The sequence below is a fragment of the Phalacrocorax carbo genome, chromosome 6, assembly GCF_963921805.1.
Source record: "Phalacrocorax carbo chromosome 6, bPhaCar2.1, whole genome shotgun sequence".
NCBI classification, from domain to species: Eukaryota; Metazoa; Chordata; class Aves; order Suliformes; family Phalacrocoracidae; genus Phalacrocorax; species Phalacrocorax carbo.
In genome coordinates, this window is record NC_087518.1 from 51,227,009 (window position 1) to 51,250,176 (window position 23,168).

Consider the following 23,168-nt stretch of genomic DNA (forward strand, 5'->3'; position numbering starts at 1 on the left):
GCACCTGAAAATAAGAGCCAGGTTTGATGCCAGTGCAGAACCCAAAATGCAACTCAGAATTTATCTTTGAGGAAATCCAGCTGTTGACGTTGAGGTAGGCAGTGAGGTTCACCTAAGAGCAGGGGGAGGAAGAAACCTTGGATATTCAATGATGGGGCAGCAGAACTTGTCTTGACATGATCTTATCCCAGTGTTACATGATCTTTCTGTATTTCTGCCTGTTTTCTCATGTTTTGATTTTCATCTTCACGCTTTCCCAGAATATAACAGTTGTTTAAATGTGCACTTTAAGCTAGGTAGTGATAGAAAAAGAAATTTGGGGTCAACTGCTTCCCCAAAGACCTTTTGGCAGGGTTAATCAGTACACAGAGTAACTTACCTGGGACAGAAGTGCTGAGAAACTCCTAGCTGTGTGTGCAGGTAAGCATCCCTTGGAAGTCAGCGTAGCCCTGGCTCAGCAGAAGTCCTGCTGTCCCCCACTGCAGAGGTGTTGCCTTTATGGCTCTTGTTTTGGTTAGTTTAATAAAAACTTAGAAGTGGGGAAAAGACCTATGAGGTCATCTTGGTTAATGCCCCTGAGGGCCAGCACAAGGCTGCTCACTTGGAAACGGCTTTAGTTAAAATAATAATTAAGGCAGAGGATGGAAACTGGAGAGGCAGATCTGTTAGGCCAGTGCTGTCCTTACTATGTCCCTTTTCAATTTTAATTGCCTTGGAAAAAAAGGAAAATCAGAAGGCTTTAAAAGCTCTGATTCTTCCTGCTCTTCACCCCGCCCCTCCGCCACCCCCCCCCCAATCTTGGAGGCATCAACTCTCATCTGTCAAAGTGTAAATCAGCAATTAAAACACAAACAGCGAAATGCCAAAGATGACCCGAAGCACAAAGCAACTGACAAACAAGTCCGGACAAATCGGCGGATAATTTATAAGCATTGCCCTAAAATCTAATTATTTGGCAATTCGAATTTGCAGCCGGCCAGGGCTGTGCAATAAATTTAACCCGCCATAAATTATTTAGGAGCAGCCCGTGGTGTAAATCAAAACCACGAGTGTTTGTTTAAGAAATAAGCTCCTTGTGCATAAAATGACTTTTTTTCTTTAAAGGTTGGGGCGGGGGGAAACATCCCTCAACAAAAACAGCTGGTGTTGAGTCTGTCCCCTTTCCATGGAGACTCCCTTCCCTCTTCCACCCTTACCTTTTTTCAAAGGTGTAAAAGGGTCTTTGGTAGGAAGTTTTATGCTTTTTCTTATCAGAAAAAAATCCCTTTTTCTCAACGGCCTCTGCTTGTTTTTATTGCATTTTGAACAGTCAGCTCTGATTTTTATGGGCATCTTTTATTCTTGTGTTTATTAAACTTCTTTACGTGGGGGTGGGTGTAAGGGATAAATTATTCTCTGGTAGCTTTTGAACTGAACAGGCCACACGGTCTTCCTCAAATACATAAATCAGTGTCCTGAAGCGTGCCCTGTCCGCTTTGCACGTGGGCTTCTGGATTAAAAGGCTTTGAGAGCCGGGAAGTTCTTGCTGGGCACTGTATTGTTTTCATCTAATGATGTTAGTGCTCCCAAGATCTAAAATGATAAGCAAAAAAGATTCCTCTGTGGGAATTAGTGTAACTTCAGGTGCTTTCTTCTCTGAACTCGAGATCTGTCTGTTACAGAAAATTATTTAGTGAATATAGTTGTGTGCTTGTTCATTTATTAGCAAGAAGGTCAAGACAGCTGAATTCGTGTATCCTTGCTCTGGTGATAAAGGGTGGAGAGTTTCATTTAGGATGGCTGGGTAGGGAAAGGCTGGGTTTATAACAGTGCTTTCACATGCCCTTATGAATTTTTCAAATCCCTCTTAAAAGGAAATCCCTAGCCATTCTGCAGTTACCCTGCAGCCTCCTGCTGCTGCTCAGCCCACTGGCCTGGGACAGCCAGGTTGCATGGGATGCTGCCACCTGGCACCTCTTTTTTGGGGGGAGCATTTTGGTTTTTTTAAAGGCAAGAATTCTGAGCAAGCTGTCATACAGATTTGCTTGAAGTACCATGAAATCAAAAATGAGAGATTGTTGTAAAGAGAGTGGACCTGCTAATGGATATGTATAAGCCTCCGGCTCTGTAGGTTCCTATTGTTACCATGTTTGGGGGCGCAGCTGAGGGGAGGGACAGGGTGCCGATGTCTTTTTCTTTAAGCGTGTTAATATTGATTTTAGAAGCTCTGTGTTCCAACAATATAAATGCAAATGCCTTGTAATTGGGAGCTGCGTGCAGAATTTCTCAACAGAAAACATGTTCAACTTTTCATGACAATGAAAGGAAAATAAAAAGCCGCTTATTTATTGCTGGTAGTTTGAATCCTGGATTTCCTTTCAAGTTACTTTGCAGTGCTAAATAAAATACCTAATTGCAGTGCTCACAAAATTCAAATGGGTGCATTTGTTCTTCTGGTAGCTTGCAGCTATTTGCAGCCTCTGGACACCCTCAGCATTATTTCAGCACATCCATAACTTCTGGTTGCGCTGTAAGGAAAAGCGGGGTGGGGGGAGGAAGACGGAGAAGCCCCAAATGCTGCTGGCACAAATCACCGCTGAAGTTGGAACTCAGTGTTGGAAATGGAAATGGGTGAGGATCTCAAGGTAGCACTTATGGGTCATCAGACTGATAAAGAAAAGGAAGTGTCAGTGAACCTCTTCCTTTTCATTCCCCTGTGCCACTCACCTCCACCTTCCCCACCCGGGAAGAAGAAGTGAAGGTCCTTGATGCTGGAGATGGAGCTGAGCGTGTTGAGCTCACCGGGCTGCTGTGAAACATGAGAGAGCGCCCGGCTGCCTTCCTGCATCACGGTCTGTCGCGGGGTTGTGTGTGTGTGTGTGTCTAAGTGCTCACCATTTCATAATAATTACTAATGAAATTCTAGATCTGTAATAACATTTTGGATATCTAAAACAAACCATATGCTTGTAAAAAAAAAAAAAAAAAAAGAGAAAAAAAGTGGAAACAGATCAACTTTAAGCCATAAATTCTTGGTAGTAGAGGCCTTTTTTTTTTTTTCCTCCCCCCCTTTCTGTTTATGTTTGATAGATATTTTTGTTTCTGCAGGAATGTCAACTCTTAATTTCATGATGTATCATGGGCTTAAGAAAATTGAATTTAATAAAGGCAAAAGATGAATGGCACCTTTAAAGGTCCCAACACTTGTCTTTATTAGCAGGACAAACTGCAGGGTCTCCAAACACTGCTTCTCTCCAAATGAAAGTTTAAATGAAAAGTACAGCAGTGTCACAGGTTAAATTTCATTGCAGGACTGGCTAACGTCGTTAGTGAGGAGTGGGGCTGATTTCATGGGGCTGGTATCTGTTGCCTTAGATACCAGTGGAGCAAACACTGCCAGAGACTGGAAAAAATCTCTGCTATAGGAAGCGTGCAGATAAACAGCCTTTTGGGAAAGGTCCTTTACCACTTGCTTCAAAAACTGACCAAATAAGCCCAAAAGAGTGGCTGTGCTTTCTCCTGAGACGCTCAAGTCGCTCCTGGGGTTCCACCCCCATTCCTGGCTGTGTGCTTCCCACAGACCTGCCGTAATTCTGGATATCGTTAAATTTTCCACATTTTTTTTAGTACGACTTTTTATTTCTTCCGTCTGTCTTAATCTGACCCTATTGGAAGTGCTTTTTGCCTTTGGTTCTGGAAGGCGAGCGACGCCTTTGTGTATCAGATCAGCGGCAGGGCTGTCTTTCAGTCTTGCTTTGCGTCCAGCCACTTGATGGCCCCTGAGGATGCTTCTGGTCCCTCAGGACCGATCTCAGCGTGGCAACGCAGCCCTGCTGTGAAATCCAGCCGATGTGTGTCCCTCTTCAGGAGGGGGAACGCTCATCTTGACCTGCCGTGGGCTCGCCCGCTTCCACGGTCACCCCCTGAGCAGGGTGCAGACCGAAGGGACAACGAGCCGCCCCATCCTGGTTTGAAAGATGGGGTGTTGTTATCCTGGGATTAAGCCTGGCTCTGTTATGACATCCTGTCCATTGGCTTCAAACTTTGCAGTCCATTTTCCTTCTGAAAAGAAACTCGCATTTGGAGCCTGTCTGTGGTAGCTCTTTTGAAGGGAGGATCAGCTGTGTCCAGTGTTTCTTACTCAGATCGAGTTTCTCGTGTTTCACGGGTCCTGCTGTGTAGCTGAGGCTGGTGAGTTTATCTGCACCACAGCAGGCAATCCAGGCGATACTCAGGTCTTTTTCCTCTGTCCTCCTCCCCTTTCAGCCCACAGGCATTTTGTCTTTCCCAGGGAACCTTGGTTGGTGGCTCCTGGTGGGGTGGTGTGGCCGTGGGGAAGGATGCGCCCAAACCTCTGCTCTGCCTAGCCTGTTTGGCACACAGCGAGTGTGGCACAGCTGACCATGGGGAAATGGTTAAGCACTGCGTCAGCTGCAGCTTGACTGCTTGGTGTCTACACTTGGGCACTTCAGTGCTGTTAACGCTTGGGCTTTTTTTGTTGTTGTTGTTGTGGGGTTTTTTTCACTCCTAACTCCATCTCAGTGGCACGTGCTCCCCGCGTGCCCTGGTCTGGGCTGTGTGCCTGTCGCTCTGGGGAGCTGCTTTGCTGCAGCCGCCGGCTCTGTCCACCATGGAACTTGGGTGTTTCTCCTGGCTTTTTAAATTATTTGTTATTTCCATTTACCCACCCAGCTTCTTGCCCTCCCTCTGCCTGCCGGGGTGGTGATGTCATCAGCTCATACGTATGACCTCACGATAATTTCCGCCTGTGGGTCGTGAGGGTTGCAGCCAGGGTCCAAAAACTGTGTTAGTTCCTCTGCAGCGGCTGCATTTTCCACATGCTAATTTTACTCACAGGAGTTGTTTGGTTTTTTTTATTTTTTATTATTTCTTATTTGTCTCTTCCAGATGTTTTCAGGCAGTTTTTTTTTTTTGTTGTTAAACTAATTCCATTCATGTTTTAAAAATTTATGAAAGCGCTAATAAAAATGTCAAAGTGGTAAAAATGTTAGCTTTTGCTCTGCTTTGATTAAATTTTGCAAACTGTTTTTGAATATTAAAAAGCAATATTTTTTTTATTCTCTCTCCCTCTCTCTGTTTCTCTCCAGAAGTGATTTGAGAGGCTTGTTGCATGGATATCACTCAGCCGGCTCATTTGCACTCCAGAACCTTGGTGCCATGCATCTCTATTAAATAACATAGACAAATTATTCTTTAAAGACACCAAACAAATTGTCACTTCTCCTCTTACATTAAACTGGAAGGAGGAGAGGGAGCAGAGAAGGAGGGGGGTGAACACAAAGGATTTTATCGCTTTTATTCAGTGGTCGGCTTTTTTTAATTTCATGTATATTTTTTAATAATTGAGAAATCCATCGCAACTGGATTTATTTAAACTTTTTATTAACAGATCCATGTAAATTTTTGATTGCTGATTATTCAAATAATTGAACATTCTTCTGATGAAGGAATGTTTTTATTTCTGTATCAGCATAAATTGGCTACAAAGAGGAGGATTAAGCAGGGCTTGCTACTGTGCCGTATCCCATAGGGATGGATTTGGGGGGGGGTTTCCAGCTCCTGTCCTCACTCTGTTCGAGGAGAGCAGTGCTCCTCAGCTTCACCTGGCAAGGAGGTGCTTCATGCAGTAGCTCCTGTTGTCTGTCTGGTGGTATCCTCCAAAAGGACGCAAGGTGGAGAGGCTGGGACTGGTCTTGGGGAGGGCGCAGCCCCTGGGGTGTCCTTGCTAAACAGTAATGAGCCCATTGCAAGTGCGTCCCCATGTACCCTGGGTGGTGCCAGCACGTGCGAGTGGTGCCAGACCGCCTGCCTTGGGTTCGACTTAGGCAGCGATGTGTGTGGTTGCAGCGCTGAGCCCAGGGACATCTCTGCTGCCCGTCCCAGCTGTGATGAACATCAGCACCATCGCCCTCCGTGCCCACGGTGTTGGATGTGCTCTGTGCTCCGGCACCACTTTCCCCTTCATAGTGCAGAGCTTCATGTCAGGCTTGTTTTTGTTTGGGACTGTCAGGCCCTTCCCAGCTTGCTAGGTAGGATTGTTTCCAGCTTCATTTTTTGTTTGCTTTAAATGAACAGCTGCTTTTCTTTTTGCCCTATTCAGGAAATCATCGAATTCCCTATCCTGAAGCTGAATGGCAGGACAATGGAGATTGAATCCACCTTTCACATGTATGTTCAGCCTGTGGTGCATCCCCAGCTTACGCCCTTCTGTACAGAGGTAAAGTGCAAAGGTTCCCCGGTGCTCCAAGAGTCTCCTTGGGAAGCAGGTTTCCATTGCACCAGGGGTTGGGGTCGCCTCTTCATGGTGCAGCTGAAAGGCAGTGTGTCACGCCAGCCTCAAATTAAGGACAAGGGGAATAATTTTTTTGTCACAGCAGTGAAGACCTCAATTGAGATTCATAAACAACTCTCTGATCTGCTAACTGAGATCAGTTGTATTTACAAGTAACAAATGTCTTCCTGTATGACCACAAAATAAAAGCACTCATGATAGCTGGTGCTCAAAATCCTGTAGCTTCCCTGTGAGGTCTTCGTGATTCTGCTGTGCTAGTCTGTGGTGGGGAAGGTCAGAGAGGACATAGTCTGAGGGAAGAGTGTTGTACTGCCGCATGGTCCAGAGGCTTTAAATGACTCTTCTATGGGCCTGCCTGTGGGGATTTGATGAATCCTTCAGAGTGGTAGGGTAACCCACATCTGTATTTTTAAGACTTTCTTTTTGATGTCATGCTTGTGGGACACTTGAAATGATTGCTGGAGAAGTGGCCTCTTGTTATGTGGTTGCTCTCATTGCTGAGGACAGATGCTCTTGAGCTGCGGCCACCTTTCTCCAGATACAGATGAGAGGATGAAGGTGGTAAGTGCGATCCCTGATGGATCAAAGGAATAGGGGGCAGAGGCTGTTTTTTGATTTAGGGTTTTTATTATATTTTCTTCATTCAACACAAAGTTAACTGTTCTGCAAGTGTGTTCTTCCTCCCTGCTGTAGCCATTAAAACAAATTTTCTAAGTTCCTTTTGGTCCAGGCTTTTTTTCTGTTACTCTAAGTAGTTTCAATATTGGCCAGCTCAGTGACTGAAATACTGACTATGGGAACCAGGGTATCCAAGGCCTTCGTTCTGTCCTGGTCCTGTCCGGGACACACCATGGTGTGTTTTCCCTGACCTCTGTGGCTGCACGTTTAGGTCCTTGAAGTGCTTGTCCCGGCTGTACTAACTCATGAAAAATGACTCCTCTGCGTTAGGTGGAGTTCCCTTCAGGACCAACCAGCCCTTCCATATTTCCACATTGTAAAAACAAATACCTTTTTTTTTTCATTCTCTTGTAACTAAAAACCAGCTGAAGGTATTTTATTTAAACTTTAAAAAAAAAAAACAACTAAGCACAGAAAACATTATTCCCAGGAGAGGGGCTTTCAGAAAGCTATAAATGTGTGAAAACAGAGGGCTATAATGGAAACAGTTTTGCAACCTTAATACTGGAAGGCTGGACAACTACTTTGGCTGTCCTTATCCCCATGAGACTTGCTGGACACATGCTTGTACAAATGAGAAAAATCTCGCAGCTTGCACCTGATCTTTGTTAACAAAGATCAGGTGCAAGCTGCCGAGATTCCTTTTCTCATTTGCTACAAGCATGTAGTCCAGCAAAGTCTCATGGGGATAAGGACAGCCAAAATTCCTTTTTCTGGAAATTCCTCTGTTGTGTCCTTCCCCCTGTGGCTAAAGGTTGCAGCTCTGTTGTTGCATGAGAGTCTGCATGACTTGCTTGGTGTGGCTGTCTGAGCTGAACAGAGCCTCCAGCCTGAGGACATTGAGAGGTTCTCTAGACACCAAGCTTGTGACAGAGACATTCAGCCCATCTAATCCTCCCTCAACGTGGTGCTGGTTTCTCTGCCTTCTCTTGCTCTTGGGAGCCTGGAGCAGCTGTCTGTGTCTCCTGCATGGAGCCCATGTGTGTGTGCTGGCCATGCATTTGCTGGAGTCCTCAGGATGGGCATGGTTGTGTCCCAGTTGCAGCATTGTGCTGCAGATTCTGCCGCTGACTTCACTCTGGTGTCTTGTGTCCAGGACTGGATAAAAATGGGCAGTCCTGAGGCCAGCAGGCAAAATGATCACAGGACCCCCACAGGTCTGTCCTGGTGGCACAAAATTGTCCAACTCGCCAGGTTTGGCAAGTTCTCTGTAATTAACAGCTTGGGTTAGGGAGCTGTTTTTAATTCTAGCCGGGAAGCCACCAGTTCCTGGGCAACCCCCATTACGCCCATGCTGCTCAGCGCACAGCATGGCCCCTGCCCGCCCTGGCTTGGCAGTCTTCCCTGCCTGTTGCAGGCTGCTGTGAGGTCCAGGGGGTGGGATTGTGCTGGAGGGGTAACGGAGCTTGTCCCTGGGCCCCGCATCTGGGGCTGACTTTGAAACCCTGCCCTAAGGAGCCACACGTGAGCTTGATCCTACTGAGGACCTTACTAAACAGTTGCAAAAATATCCTTTTGTATCTGCAGTGATTTTTTTTTTGCAGAGGCTGTAGTGGCTGTGTAGAGACCTGTGGAGTTGGTGGCTCCTGCTAGGCAGGCACAGAGGTCAGCCCGGTGCCGCTGGTGTAGGTTCCCCTGAGACCCCAGGGACACGCCGGGGCATGCTGTGTGTCCAGCTCCTGCAGAGCCACTGCCTGCACAGCTCCAGTGTTTGCCATTGACTTTCAGCTGGTTTATGTTTTCTGAAAAATACCCATTTTGCTAAATGCCAGTAAAGGGCTTTGTCTAGGCACCTCTACCTTAAAAGGGTGAGATTTATTGGCTTCTTTCTCTACAAAGAAAGACCAGACCTGATTATCAGATTGTACACAAGAGACAAGTGCTTAGATAATCAGCAAACTGTCTCAGAGTAGAAATACGATGGTTTCCCAGATAAACTCTGTAGGAAAAGCAGTGGTGTTGACATTATACGGGAGCCTGTCTGCTGTGCTGCTGCTTTCGCCTTTCCCCTCCACTCGCTGCCTTTGCCGGGAAGCAATAGGACTGCTTGGTATAGACTGTGTGTGGGAGGATTACTGGGATTGCTCGATGTTACTCCTTGGGTCTGGAGTACCTCTCTCATCCCTCTTCCCTCTTGAAGAAGACAGCACAGCATGGGAAGGGTGTCTGCAAGGGTGGAGAGCTCATGGTCACCTTCAAGGCATCCCCTTGCTTAGCTTTTGGTGTGTCTGTGCTCTGCCCTGGCTACAGGAGGTTCCTCTGACCCCCCACACTAATGGCCAGGAGCACGTCTTCCAGTGCTGGCTCACTCTGTAGCCCTCATTTGGTCCCCTTTCTCTTGACTTGCTTCTTATAAAACAATAGGTCAGGAGGCTTGGTTATGATGAGGGGTGTGCTGAACGTTTAGGCAGAGAAGGTGGAAAGTGCTTGCAAGTGGTTAAAAGCTGCTCTGAGGTGTATAAAGCTTGTTGTGCCCTTTTGGAAGTTGCAGGTGGTTTGTCTGATGCCCAAGAAAGTTCATGCCAAGAGCTTAAGTGAAAGGTTCCCTCTAAACAGAAGGTGCTTGTACAGGATTTTTCATGGTACTTTGCTCTCTTTTTGTGATTAATTTTTATTGATTTTTTTTCCAGAAGGAACAGACAATAAAAGTACAAAAAGATAAATGCCTTATAGCTTGTTTATGTTCCCAAGTACCATATGCTTCTTGGGATTGCCAGTGAAACTTTACAATTGTGCAGTTTTACGTTTTTATACTTTATCAAAGCTGCAAGACTAGATAATGCTGCAGAGACCCAATCCACACTAGGCTGAGTGTTACAGATGGACATAACTGACAACAGAAAGGATCAGAAGGGGTGAGAGAGTAGAGATCTGGTCTGCTTTGAGCACACTCTGACCTGTATTGAAATGTACCCATGGAGCAGGTATATCCTTTTGTATTCGTATGTACGATTTCTGCAGCACGAACCTTGCATGCATATGTTCTTTGCAGTGTGTTCTTGTACTGGTAAGTTGATACTTTGCTTGGCCTGGCAGGGAAGGAGGGAAAGAGTCCTGGGCAAGATAAAGCAGTGACTCTTTGGTAGGACCTCTGCATCCGCCATTCTGTCCCTCCGTCCCTCCTGATGGGAAATGTCTGGATGAGGCCATTTCACGCTGTCCTTCCATGGCCATCAGGGGTGCGGCACTGAACAGATGCACTCCTGAAGGTGCCCGAGCGATAGAAGCATTTACATCAGTGCTGGCTGTGTTACCGAACAGTTGCCTGTCATCCTTAGTATAGGGGAGACATGGACCTGTTGGAGCAGGTTCAGAGGAGGGCCACAAAAATGATCAGAGGGATGGAACACCTCTCCTATGAGGAAAGGCTGAAAGAGTTGGGGTTGTTCAGCCTGGAGAAGAGAAGACTCTGGGGAGATGTTATTGCAGCCTTGCAGTACTTCAGGGGGCTTTTTAAGAAAGATGGGGCCAGATGTTTTAGTAAGGCCTGTCATGACAGGACAAGGGATAATGGTTTTAGACTAAAAGAAAGTAGATTAAGACTAAGTATAAAGAAGAAATTTTTTACTATGAAGGTGGTGAAAACATTGGAATGTGTTGCCCAGAGAAGTGGTCGATGCCCCATCCCTAGAAACATTCAAGGTCAGGCTGGACGGGGCTGTGAGCAACCTCATCTGCTTGAAGATGTCCCTGCTCACTGCAGGGGGGTTGGACTAGATGGCCTCTAAAGGTCCCTTCCAACCCAAACTGTTCTATGATTCTATGATCCTTTCCCAAAAGCTCATCTTTCAGCCACTTCCAGAGGTTTGATTTGAGCTGCCCTCTGAGAGGCAGAGCCAGCACTTTGCAGTAGGTGAACTGTCTACCTCTGCCAGGCAAATGCATGGAGAGGACAGCAAGAAAAGCGAAAAACAAGCCAGTGAGTTTTAAAAACTGCTCTAAAGAGCTGTGTGTTAATCTCTCAAATCTATTTGTGTCTCAGAGTATGGAAAGTCTGTAGGTAGCAGCTGTTGCCCAATTAAAATACAGATTAATATAAAAACAGTTTCTGGAATATAAAACAGTGTGTGTGTCCCTCCACTTCCTTAAAATTCCACCTCATAATGGCTTGATGAACTCGAGAAACCCACCTAGAGGAACTCTGCATTCTTAAAATTAAAATACTTTCCCTAAAAGCTATATATTACCATTCCATGGAAGTCACTATGAGAAAATAATCTTTCCACTTACAGCTTATTCAGTGAGTCAGGTATTTGGTATTCATTAAATGTAATTACAGTTTAATTGGAGTTTAATCTCTTTTTTTTTTTTTCTCTTCTCTTCCTCTGGGTTCAGTGCTGTAAGCCAAGCAGCCAAAGAAAGAGAGAGGTAGAAACCATTGAGCTTCTTTCAGTTGCCACACATTTAATAAAGCAGAGCCCTGTGGTTTGTGAGAGGGCTTATGTTTTACGAGTAGGTTGAGCTGGTCTTTGTGGAAGAGTTACTCCAGGGTGGTGGTGGGGCTGTCAACACCTCTCAACTGGACGCTATGACTTCTGGAGGCTTGGATGCATGTGCAGGCAGCAGGGCATGCTCCTAGGCTGTGTTTGACCTTTATTTTATGAAAACGTGTGAGATGTGTAGCTTCAGGAAAGTGCCATATGAAGTGAAATCCTGTAGTGTGCACTTGTTTTAATAATGATTTTTTTAATTACTTGGGTGCATTGATGGCCAGCTACTGACCTCCGATATTCAATATGTTAAAAGACAGTTTTGTCAGTTGGAAGGCAGACAGAAAAATTATCTGTTTTCCATGTGCCTCAAGCTATCCTGGGCAGACACAGGCAGAGGCCCATGAGACTGCATTTTTTTTATGCATGTGTCTGGCTTTAAACGGCCAAGCAGTCCAGGTACAGTCAGTAGGACTATCTGTTGGCAGGACCTGTTCCTAAGGAACCTGAAAAACAAGAGTATACCAGGGTTCTGGAAGAAAGTGATTCTCTTCAGATTTCATTCAGTTGTTTTAAATACAATTTTGAAATGCAGGGGGATGCTGTGATGGACTATGGGAAAGCGCACGTGCCGGCTGCCCAGTGCAGGGGAAGATGACTGGGTCCACTCTGGGGCTGACTTACCAATAGTGGTCTGTTCTGTTCATCTAACGCTGTGCAATTTTGGTGTCACCGTGGTAGCAGGGGAATGACCAGAGACCCCAGTAGTTACCGCTGCCTGTGTAAGTCAGAGCAACAGCAAAACTGGTGAAATGCATGTTGAAAAAGGGCAGAATTTTGGGCGTTGGGCTGGTGCAGTAAGCAGAGCGCACACTGCTCCCCAGGTGGGTCCTGCCCTGCTGAGAGTTTGCTGTTTTATGGTGTGGGTAGGAGCCCCCCCCAAGTTTCTGTGTTTGGGATGAAGCTGTGCCCTTGCTCATGGCTGTAGAGCTGCCAGGGTCACTTCGCTGTGGCTGGTTCCTCAGCAATGTCCACATGGGTCACCGGAGGATGTTTTGGTAGCAGCGAAATGGACAGGAGAGGAGACCTCTCTAATGATCTTTTGAGTGCTGCTCTGACGCCTGCTTTCTGTTTGTCTCTTGTTTCAGCTGACTGGGATTATTCAAGGCATGGTGGATGGGCAGCCGAGCCTCCAGCAAGTGCTTGAGGTAAGCAGAGTAACCTTTAGTTCCTGAACTCTGACCTCTGGTCCTATAGTCCCCTCTTCATCTCTTTCCCTGCACCCTCCCCTTGCTGAGAATCGAACCGCGTAATTTGACTATGATTACAGCTTCATTAGAATAACATTTGCTGTCACATTGGTGACACGCTGCTGAGAGTATTGAACCATTGATCTGTCATCTCCAGCTGTTCATGTCAGGGGTGCTGACAAGATATCCAAACTCCTGCCAGTAGATAGAAGAGGCGATTCTTGCTTGAGCCAGTTTTAAAGCACCAAGACACTGCTCAAGACCACTGCTCTGGGAGCTTCTGCCTTCATTTTCTTTCCCCTCACTCAGCAATTTATTAAATTATTTTTTTCTACCTATTTAAATGCTCAATAATACATGTAGTATAGAAAGAAAATGTCTCTAAAATCTAATCTGGAGGATGTGCGAATGCAGATATAGCCCTAATAATGCCATCTGCTTAATGTTGAATTCCTACAGCATTTAGGGCTTAATTAGCTTGGAAGTATTTCTCCATCAATAGCTTTTGTTGGTAGTCAAATAGTGAAGGAAACCTCCTCAAGCAGAGCCCGCTCGGGCTGCAGGTTGCTGTTCGATGCATATTGTCTGTCAGGATTTCCACTGCTGTGTTACCTAATTGTTCCTAATCAGAATAATTGCAACAATTGCTTATGTGAGGAAATCAAATTAAAGGCTTTAAAATCCTCCATGGAGACAGCACTTCATGGGCGCTCACATCAGGGAGTTTAGAAAGGTTACTGCTGCTGTCCCTTGCTGCAGGAAGCCTTGTGCAGGGCTGGCTGTAAGATCCCAGCAGCTCACGGGAGGCAGAAATGGGGCTGAGAGGCTGGGTGCTGCTTTGCGGCAAGCTTTACTTCAAAGGGACGTTGCACGGTCGGTCGCAGAAAGAAATGCTGTCCTTGGCTGGAAAGGCTGTGGCTGGAAGGGCTGTAGCATTGACATGAGGCTGAAGACGGTGCTCTGTGGAGATGGTGTCTCGCATCCATGCAAACTCCCAGCTCTCCCAGGTCCCTGGTGCTTTCCGGAGAACACGTAGCAGCGGTGCATGTCTGTAAGCATACGGATGCCTGTGCCTGCTTCCCTGGGTGGGAGACCCCTCTTTGCCTGGATGAGTGAACGTACATCACTGCTGGAGTATTACAGAAAATGGTTCATTCTGTTTCTATGGGAGCTTCTTAGAGTGTGGAAACATTTCTGTAGATATATTTTTTTTATTTGGACTGAGAAGGTGTTCATACAGCAACATGTTTCTAGGTTAAAATGAGATTCGGGTCAGGCAGCTTCTGGGGCATGTGAGTTTATTCAGGAGCAGAAAGTCTTGAGTGAGGGAAAAGAGTGTGGATTTCTCTTGCTGAAGCACCGGAACTGCTGCTAGTGAGGCTGTATAATAGCAGCTGATTGTCTGTCACCTGCCACTGGAAGATTTTGGGCGCGTCATTTGCTAGTTCTAGCTGGAAACAGTGTCTGTGCAGGGGTTTTAGTCTAGGTTAGTTCCTCCTGGTTAATCCCCAAGGTGGATGTGCATCCTCCAGATTAACATGCCCCATTTCTGAAGTGGATCCAGAACATCTGTCCCTGTGGGAAGTTTATCAGGAATAGTAGATTCACTTTAAATCCACACTGTAGCCTGAACAAGCACCTCCTCAGAACTGTAAGGAAGAAAGAGAGACCCATCCTGGAGAGGAAGAGGACATGTGGCTTTGCTTGTTACTGCTGCACACTGCCTGTGGGTGCTCAGCCTCTCCATTTCTCCCAGTCTCCCATATCCCCTTGGAGCTGTATGAATTGGAGCATGTGAGGGATGCTATCCCAGGATGCCTGTGTTTTCTCCTCACAGGAGGGGACACAAGTTACACTCACTGCAAGCCCATTTGGTGGAGGGAAAGGAAAAGTGGAGGAGGAGTGCCAGGTAGCAGTGCAGTTGTATCGTCCCGTTAACACTGCACAACTTCCATCCCTCCATGAGCAGAGCTGCTGTGCTGTCTGATAAGATCACTCTGCTCTGCTCTGCTCTGGTTGCCTGATGTCTCCTATCGGAAATCTTCAAAGGTCCAAACGTGCTGTTGTTGAGATGGCAAGCAAAGAGAGAAGAGAGAGAGGGAGAGGGTGGATAAGATCACAATTTTCTTCTCTCTTGATTGCAGGCAGCTTATCTGAGTTTAACTGTTGTGGCTCGGCCTGTCTCTGAAAAACTCATCCCTTTTTCTTGCCTTCCTTTCAGAGGGTTGACGAGTGGATGGCGAAGGAAGGCCTCTTAGATCCCAGCGTCAAGTCGATTTTTGTGACCTGTGGAGACTGGGATTTGAAAGTGATGTGAGTATGGAAGGGGAGGGAGATTTTTCTGTGCTTTATTGCTCCATGCTTGCCTGTAGTGCGTGCCTCTTTGTCCTTAAAAGCCTCCGACTGTCCCCAGTCTTTGTTTCTTAGGGAAATCGTGTGCTGTGCATAATTGAGAGTGGAGGGTTGTTTAAGAAGACAGATAGGTGCTGGGCATAGTGCAAGATCACTGCCTAGGATATTCCCTATGGCGAATGAATCCTGTCAGAACCCCAAGAAAGGTTTAAAGTGGAGCTTTGTGATGTCTTCCCTTTTATCCAATATACTTTCCAAAGGGATGGATATTTCTGAGCGCATATGTGGAACTCTGTTTCTGTACACCCAAATCAAGCAGTGGTCCTTACCTGACCTCCATGTGCAAAGCTTTCTCTCTGTCATCTTGGCACACCAACTGGATGTGAATCACAGAGTAGACTTCAGAAAGAGAGTGCAAGCCAAGTCTGGCACACTTCATCGGTATTTTTATCATTAAGGTCATCTTCATCAGCTGGGTGACTGTGTCTGGAGAGTACCAGGTGGAGACCTGCACTGGGATCTGCAAGTGTCAGTGTATGTGCATGTTTTGTTATGAAAATAGCTAGAACACCAACCTAAAAATGTTATGGTAAAAAAAGCAGAGTTAAATGTCTAAGAATTAGATTAGTCTAATCTGAAAGGAGTTTGCAGTGTCATATTTTGCTGAATTCACTCGGTTTCCTGTAATCTCACTTCAGCTTTTCATTTTCTCAGAGCACTGGGTAAAGGCTACTGTTGTTATCACACTGGTAAAGCATGGGCTTGACACATCCAATGCTAAACTGACATCCACAACTCGTTAGTAGTGTTACTTGGTTTTCCACATGACATTGGTTTCCCCAACTCGGAAGCCTAAATAAACTGCACACAGCTTGGGAGCAGTCAGCACCAGTTCTTCCCTGCAGAGTGGTCTTTGTAGAGTGGCAGCTCTTTGCCTCTTCTTGGTGTGATTAGCGAGACATGAGACATGAGGATTGAAGCATCAGCACAAGCGCAAGTGGAGATGAGAAATTTGCCATGCTCCAGACAGGAGTGTGGTATGAGAGCTTTTGTGTCAAAATCCGGGACTCTGCTGGGGCCTTGTCCAGAGCTGGTATATATTGCCAATTCCTGTGTTACTGGTTTAAATTAAGAGTGAGGCTTATTTTTCTTTATATATCATTTTTAAACTTTTATTAGAGACCAGACCAAGACAGCTGCAGGGATGTGCTAAACTTCTGTTTCTCATCTGTTCTCTTTTCTCAGTTCTTTACTGCTGTTCTGAGACTCCAGTTTACTGCTTTTGGTGATGGCTGTGAGGAACAGAGTTATCTGTGCTCAAAGCCCATCTTTCCATCGTTTTTGTGGTGGAATAGCAAGGTTTCCAGATAATGACAACCTAACTTGGTGTCTGTATGGAGTGGTCAACCTTCTGGATGTTTTTGATTGTTCTTTTTTTGCTTCAGAGTTCTACGGTGGGCAAATAGAGGTAAAGATGAGCCCCGTTTCTGGTGAGTCATAGGGGTTGTGGGGTGAGCTGGCTCAGCAGGACCTGCAGTTCTGGAGCAGAGATACTTGATTCACCATTTGCAGTGGTCTCTCGCATGGATTGTGCCTTACTAGTCAGCTGGAAAAGAAGACTCCACTCCTGGCCATGAGGTTGCAGTGAGTGGTTCATTTCTCCCTCTTCCTTTTAAAAATTTTTTTTAAACCATTAACTTCAGAATTCAATCCTGAAGCATCTCCAGGGCAAAGCAGAAAATACATTTCATGTTTCCAACCACATGGATAGCGGGAGTCTGGCTGCAGCTGCTTGGTGAGTAGCACATCACGCCGCTCCGTCACCAATTGGGTGCAGCAGCATGTAGCGTCACATCTGATTAGCGCCGTGCCAGTGAATGAGGCTTGAGTGAGGACTCCCTGCCAGCTCTGACTTGTCTCATTTCCCATTACTTTTATCCGTCACCACAAATGCCGAGTCTCCCTCCTGAACTAATTAAGTTTGCGTGTGTTTAGACACATTGCCAAATAGGGTTTAGCAAAGCAGAACTGAGCATCTCTTTTTAAAGAGGGAAGGCAGAAAGCTGAAACAAGGCCACTCTGACAGGGAGATAGAGCCTCAGAGATGTGGAACATCCAGAATGTATTCCAGGGAATCACCCCATGCTTCCCTACAAGACTTGTGGTGTAGCTGGTACCCTTTGCTACGGTGTGGAGAACACGCACTGGGCACAGCAGGCACTGGGGCAATGGGAAGGGAGGTGATGCTGCTTGTCCACATTTGGAGGAGTGTGTTTGTGGAAGCGTTGCATGGTAGAAACTGCACTGGGTTCCAGAGGAATTCAGGACAATGAGGTGAGCACAGCACTCCCTGGCTTAGGGAGCAACAACTTGGGGCAGGTCCATTCCTAGCTCTGCTGCTCCTTTTCTCAGCTTCCTTAGCAATGAGAGCTGCCTGCACAGCTGCCCGTGAAGCAGGGTGCAGTCCTCTTACCCAGTGTCTCATGTAGTTTAGAGTTCCTGTCCCCAGTTCTCTTTAGCTCGTTTGTTGGTGGGAAACCATGCAGCCTTGTTCCTGGCTTCTCCAGCAGTGACCCGGGCATTTAGTTTGGCTTCTGTCTGCATGTGCTGTTGAAGAGGTGAGGCATGGTATCTTCTGGGCAGGCCTGTCTACTGTGAGTGCTTCCAGCGGGTGCCACTGGTAGGTACCAGGGCACTGGAAGGCACAGCGGGGTGAGCAGCCTGCACGGGAGGCAGTAGCTGGGACAAAGAGGAGGAACATACAAGCCTGTCAGTGGTGGATACGGGGTAGGGTGAGCAGATAGCCCTGTCAAATCCAGGAGTTGCAGTATGTGTAGCACTCTTAGCTCAAAGAAATGCACCAGAGGAGTAGCAGTTGTCAAGGTCCTTCTCTCTGTTGATGGTGTCTAGCACTGAGTCTGCATGATTCAGGAAGGAAACTCAGCTGCTAAAGGACCTGTGAAGCGCCTGCTTGGCTCAGGGATCTTCAGGGAATCAGGTACTGTGTGGCTGCAGACTTGATTTCTCTTGAACATTGGAGCTTGCTTGGAAGATCACAGAGCTGTTTGTCTGGCTTCCTTCTGACAACAGAGAGCAGTAGTCACAAGGACTGTGTGCCCAGGAGAGGACACCAAACATCTGGGAAGGGCTTATGAAGGTTCAGCATGAGTCAGTCTCCTCAGCCGTGCTACCAAAGGCTTTGTCATGGGCATGGTGCACCACCAGAAGGAGAGTCCCTGTTGGAGGGATTTGGTTGCTGCCAGAGAGAGCCCATTGCACGAGAGGGCTCAGAAATGGAGCACTGAACCTCTGCTGGCTGCGCTTGGATCAACTGGCTTTCAGCGCTCGGTGTGTGTGAACCAGCATGGAGTCGGGGAGACGGCAGCTCTCCTGCCACCCCTCCCCTTCCCTCTTGTTAAGATGCAATTTCTTTAATGAGGAAAACCTCTTGAGTAGGAACATCACCTTTCTGAAGGCTTGTCCTGACAAGGCAGTTCAAGCCGACAGAGTCGCATATCAACTTCAGCAAATATCAGTCACTCATTACAGAGACTCTTCTCCCCCCCCACCCGCCAGCAACACCCCTCGTTCCCAGACAAGGGAATGAATCACACTCCTGCTCTTGAATACATCATGACAAGCCGTGGTTCTAATGAGAGAGGGCCATTCATTCTGGGTGGAAAGTTCCCTGTGTCGACACAGAAATGTTATTAATTAAAGAGAGCTACCTGAAGCAAAAGATGAAAGGAGCACCAGAGCTGCCAAGCTAAAATATGAGTGGGGATACAGCCTCGTTAAGCACACGGTCCTCGGGCCTCCGGGTGCTCAGCGGGAGGATTCCTTTAGCCTGTTGCAAGGAGCTATCCTCCAAGTTTAACAGCACCAGGGCCGGATTCAGACACCTGGTGTAATCTGCGTTAGTGCTTGGACCTCATCCTGCACCTAGGATGGAACTGTCACTAGTGATTAAGCAAACTGTACCGATGCAGCATTGGGTGGTGAGGGTAACATGCCTCTGAAGGGCTGAGGGAGCCACTGACTGTAGGAGACGGTTTTAGTGGAAAGAGGGTAGTCAGTGTCTGCCAGGGTTGAGTCCTTGTAATGTAAGCTCTTTAGTGTGGTTTATCTCCTCTGAAATGTCAAAATGCCTGCCTCCATGTATGGAACTGGCTTATCTGCTCTTAAGCACAATGTGAATTAATCTTGGCAACCGTAGAAGCATTTTTGCTGTGTGTTCATAGGTAAAGAGCTGAGATATGGTGAGGTTAAGTGATATGCCTATGGTTGTGCAAACAGGCAGAGGCAGAGAAAGGAGCTGAAGCCACATGTGCTGAATCTCAGACCTGCATCTTAATGTCAAGAACATCAGTTAATCCTTCTCCTTCCAGTTTTGGATCATTCTGCAAACACACTGAACATCGGTAAACACACATATAGGCTTTGGTCTGTATACCTCCAACATGAAGGTGCTTTTACTGCACTTACTGTGGCCAATCAGAACATGCTAATTTATATCTTTACAGGAAACTACTGCTCAGAAGTTTTTTATTTTCTTTAATAAGTGTTAAAAGGCAAGTACTCTCTAATATAGTGATAAAACAGTGAAGTGTCTTGAAATGTTTATAGCCCTTGGTGCTCTTCCTAGGTTGCATATTAGTAAATTTTAAGCAGTAAATTATACCATTGCTTAATTTTATCTTACTGTTTTAATTCTTTCTTTGCAAGTTGCACAGGCTGGGATGATGCCTGCCCTCTTAGACCAGCTCTGACTATGGCAATGGGTTGGTCTTTCCAACCTTGTGTCCTGGAGGCTTGGCTTGAGATCAGCCTTAGGTCATGAATGAAGAAGGATTGATGGTGCTGGTGTCCCTTGTGCATGCTGTTCTTTGTCACAAGACTGGGAGGGGCTTGGCCTCTCTGCCTGAGGGAGAAATTTGCAGACAGCCACTTAATAGAGTGAGTGGGACCGCTGGGGTAGCCGAGGGGAGAGGCAGGAGAAGGTGTGGGGTGGGCTGGTTGGGTGGCAGCAGGGCAGGGGGTGTGGTCAGGGGGTGGCTTTAAGGGTAGTAAGAAAGAGCTGGTAACAGAAAGATAACATGGTAATCTGCATTTAAAAATACTAAACCAATTGCTTTCCAGCTACGATCTTTGGATTAGCTTGTTGTTGTTTTTAGTGGGGATCATTTTGCTGACCAAGCCTATGGTGTATCTCTCCACACGGTTACACTGGCTGAAGGAAGAGGGTGGTGTGAACTACAGTGCAGGGACGGGACTGAGTATCCAGGGTCAGGAACCTTTTGAATCAGCTTTGCTGATGGAGTCATTCATGTAATTACATCCTAAAGTGCTTTGCCAGAGCTAAGCAAGGCAGCCTTGTGAGCATGCTATTCTGTAGCACTTACAGGGAGTAGCACTGACCCCATTCACTTCTGCGACCCTGCAGTCCAGCTTTTTGTTTTTAAAGGAAATAATATCATTTATGCAAAACAAATTTTGGATCTTAAGGTTCCCACTCTGTTCACTCTTATGTAAAATTAATATAGCACTTTTGTTATCCTTCTGCAGCAGTTCCCCTGGCTGTCTCCTGTTTTTGCCTTTGTTTGAAATCCATTGGTTCCATGAGCCTTCTGCAAGTTATGTTGTCTGAGATGTGTGGCTCTGGGAATGCCTTTGGGTTAAGCTTTGGACATGAAATCTTTGCATAGGGATCATCATGCAATGGACTATCACCTTCAGGTCTGCTACTTGTCTGGCACGTCATAGCAAAGACATCTGTCATAGTCAGGGCTGCAGTGGCCACAGATTTATTGATCTGTGATGCCCAACGCACTCTGGGGAGTACGGACTCTGCTGCCTGGGAATTAGGACCAAAGGAATTGGAAACAGTGTGAAAGATGGTGGAGAAACTTGAAATAAATTTATAGTTAGGGGAGAATAAGACAGGCATTGCATCAAGTACTTTATTTCAGCACTGAACCATTGGGATGGGGTAATGAATGGAGAAGGCAGATTTTCCATCACTGGGTAACTTAGCTCAAGCTGTGTTTGGAGACAGTCACACTGAACTGAATGGAAGCCATTGGTCTCAGTCTCATCTGCTCATACAGTAAGGAACCATAATTCCCTCTGCAGCAGGAATGGCTAACGTGAATTCTGTGTCCAGTGTTATACAGAATTCAGGCAAAATGCTTTCAAAATCAATGGATCTATAATGGATATTTGGTAAAAAGCACACCCTGGTCTCTGTGTGAGAGAGCCCTCTTATAGCAACTCAACATCGTGGTTATCCTCTGTCCTGGGGAGCTAAAAAGCTGGTTGGCTTGGGGACTGCAGACAATAAGCCACTGGAGGGCTGGTTGCCATCTGAGTTTTGTTGTCTGCAGCATGTGCGAAAAATGGGATTAGCTTCACAAAGTGTGAATTTTCTTTATTACTTCAAAAAGTTTAATTTTTCTAGCATTAGACAGCTGTAGTGTTTCATGCCGGGGCCAAAATGTCAGCCGTCTCCCTTTGGATCCCAGCTCTTCTTACTTCCCAGCTGAAGCAAAGCAGTTGTGTGTTGGCTCCAGTGCTGCCCTCCCAGTGGCTTGGCTGGGAGTGATGCTCTCATGGCTTCTCTGCTTGGAGAGCTCTGCCTGAAAAATACTGCCAGCCCAGAAGCAGCATCCTTCCCCTTTCACTGGCTCTATTCAAGCTTTGTGTAAATCGGTTGCTTTCTTAAAAGCATTTTATTTTGTTTGCATATTTGTTTCCTGTTGGGAGCCATTTTCCTGGATGGCTTCAGTCCCTTTCCTCCTGAAGCTCCTGGCTGGCAAAGATCTACTGGGCCATCTTGAGGTCATCCCTGGTATTTTCCCTCCAGCATATTCTCATGAGCCTTGTCCAGCGACTCTCCTTATCCTGAGGAGCGGATATCAGGGTGCGTGCAGGACTCTCAGGAGGATGCCAGAGCTGCAGACTAACTTTTTGAGCTGAGTCCATTCCACACTGGAGTCACCCTTTTCTGTGTGTTTGGCCAGGGTGCTGTCCTCAGCCTGGCGCCCCAAAGACAGTGTCTTGTGCTCAGAGATTGCTCTGGACCAGGTGTTAGCAATGATGTGAGGCATGTGGAGGTGGTACTAGAGGTAAGAGCAGAATAGAGGAGTTTGGGGGAAGAAAGCTGAGGAAGCAGTGTGATATGCTGTCAAGGCTGTGTGCAGGAAGCTCATGCTACCCAGAACTTTGTCCTTTCTTGGTGCCATCAGCTTTGTCCGCTTCTCTTTGAGCGGGGCTTTCTCCTCCCCTCAGCCCAGCACCTACACTCTGGGAGACCCTTTGTCTTCCCTCTGTAGGTACCTCTTGGTCATCTCTAATTTACCTTCTTCAGTTTTTCCATCTGGGTGTTGAGCCAGGTCTCGGTGCTGACCGTCAGCCAGCATGCCGGAGGTGTCTGGGCACCGGCTGAGTTCAGCTCCTCGTCCCTGCCTGGAGTCACGTGTGTCCCCTGCAAACCGGGTGGAGGGAGGAGACTGGTGGGAGGTTGCCAAGACCTCTCCTCCAGCTCGCTGTGCTCCCAGCTCTGAAGAGAACTGTTACATTTTATGGACCATTTAGCTTCCCAATGGTGATCCTAATTCTTCACAGCATGTATGTGCCATTTCTTGGTTATTAAAAGGACCCCTGAAAAGGAGCTGCCCTCTGAGTCAGTGCTCTTCCATGCAGTTAATTGCAGGAGGGTTTTGCTTAGACTGTGAAGCTTAGTAATTCCAAACTCTCCCTGTGCTAAGAGGGTGAATTAATACCCAAGTCCCCCTGCAGCTGCAGGGACTGACCCTTGTGCACCGTCAGTAAGCAGGAGGGGGAAGAACTCTTCTGCCAAACTTTGAATTGCTCTGGAGGAAGTCCACTTGCTTTCTACATATAGATCAAGGGTGGGTGCTTTAAGGGCTGGCTGGCCAGGTGTCTCGGTCTTTCATCTCTATATCCTTATATTGTGTCACACTTCAGGTGACAAAATAGCTTCCGTTCCTTGGAGGCCCAAGCAAGCTCCACGCTTACTGGGAAAGGAGTGATTACCTTGGACTGACAAGTCAGCCGAAGGATGGATGGTTGTGGTTGCACAGCAGGTGTGAGATGGATGGATGGGAGGTGGTTCAAGGAGAGGTTCTTGTCAAGTCACCACGCTGC

General features: G+C 46.7%; 1 protein-coding gene across 4 annotated transcripts in view; it reads left to right on the plus strand.

The window, feature by feature from the left end:
* Positions 1-23,168, plus strand: part of ERI3 (ERI1 exoribonuclease family member 3) — a 135,213-nt gene that overhangs the window by 18,140 nt on the left and 93,905 nt on the right. For all 4 annotated transcript variants that reach the window (XM_064455256.1, XM_064455253.1, XM_064455254.1 and 1 more), the window contains 3 exons: positions 6,101-6,217; positions 12,549-12,608; positions 14,872-14,963. In XM_064455256.1, the coding sequence (XP_064311326.1) occupies positions 6,101-6,217; positions 12,549-12,608; positions 14,872-14,963 (269 nt within the window). The remainder of the gene's footprint in view (positions 1-6,100; positions 6,218-12,548; positions 12,609-14,871; positions 14,964-23,168) is intronic.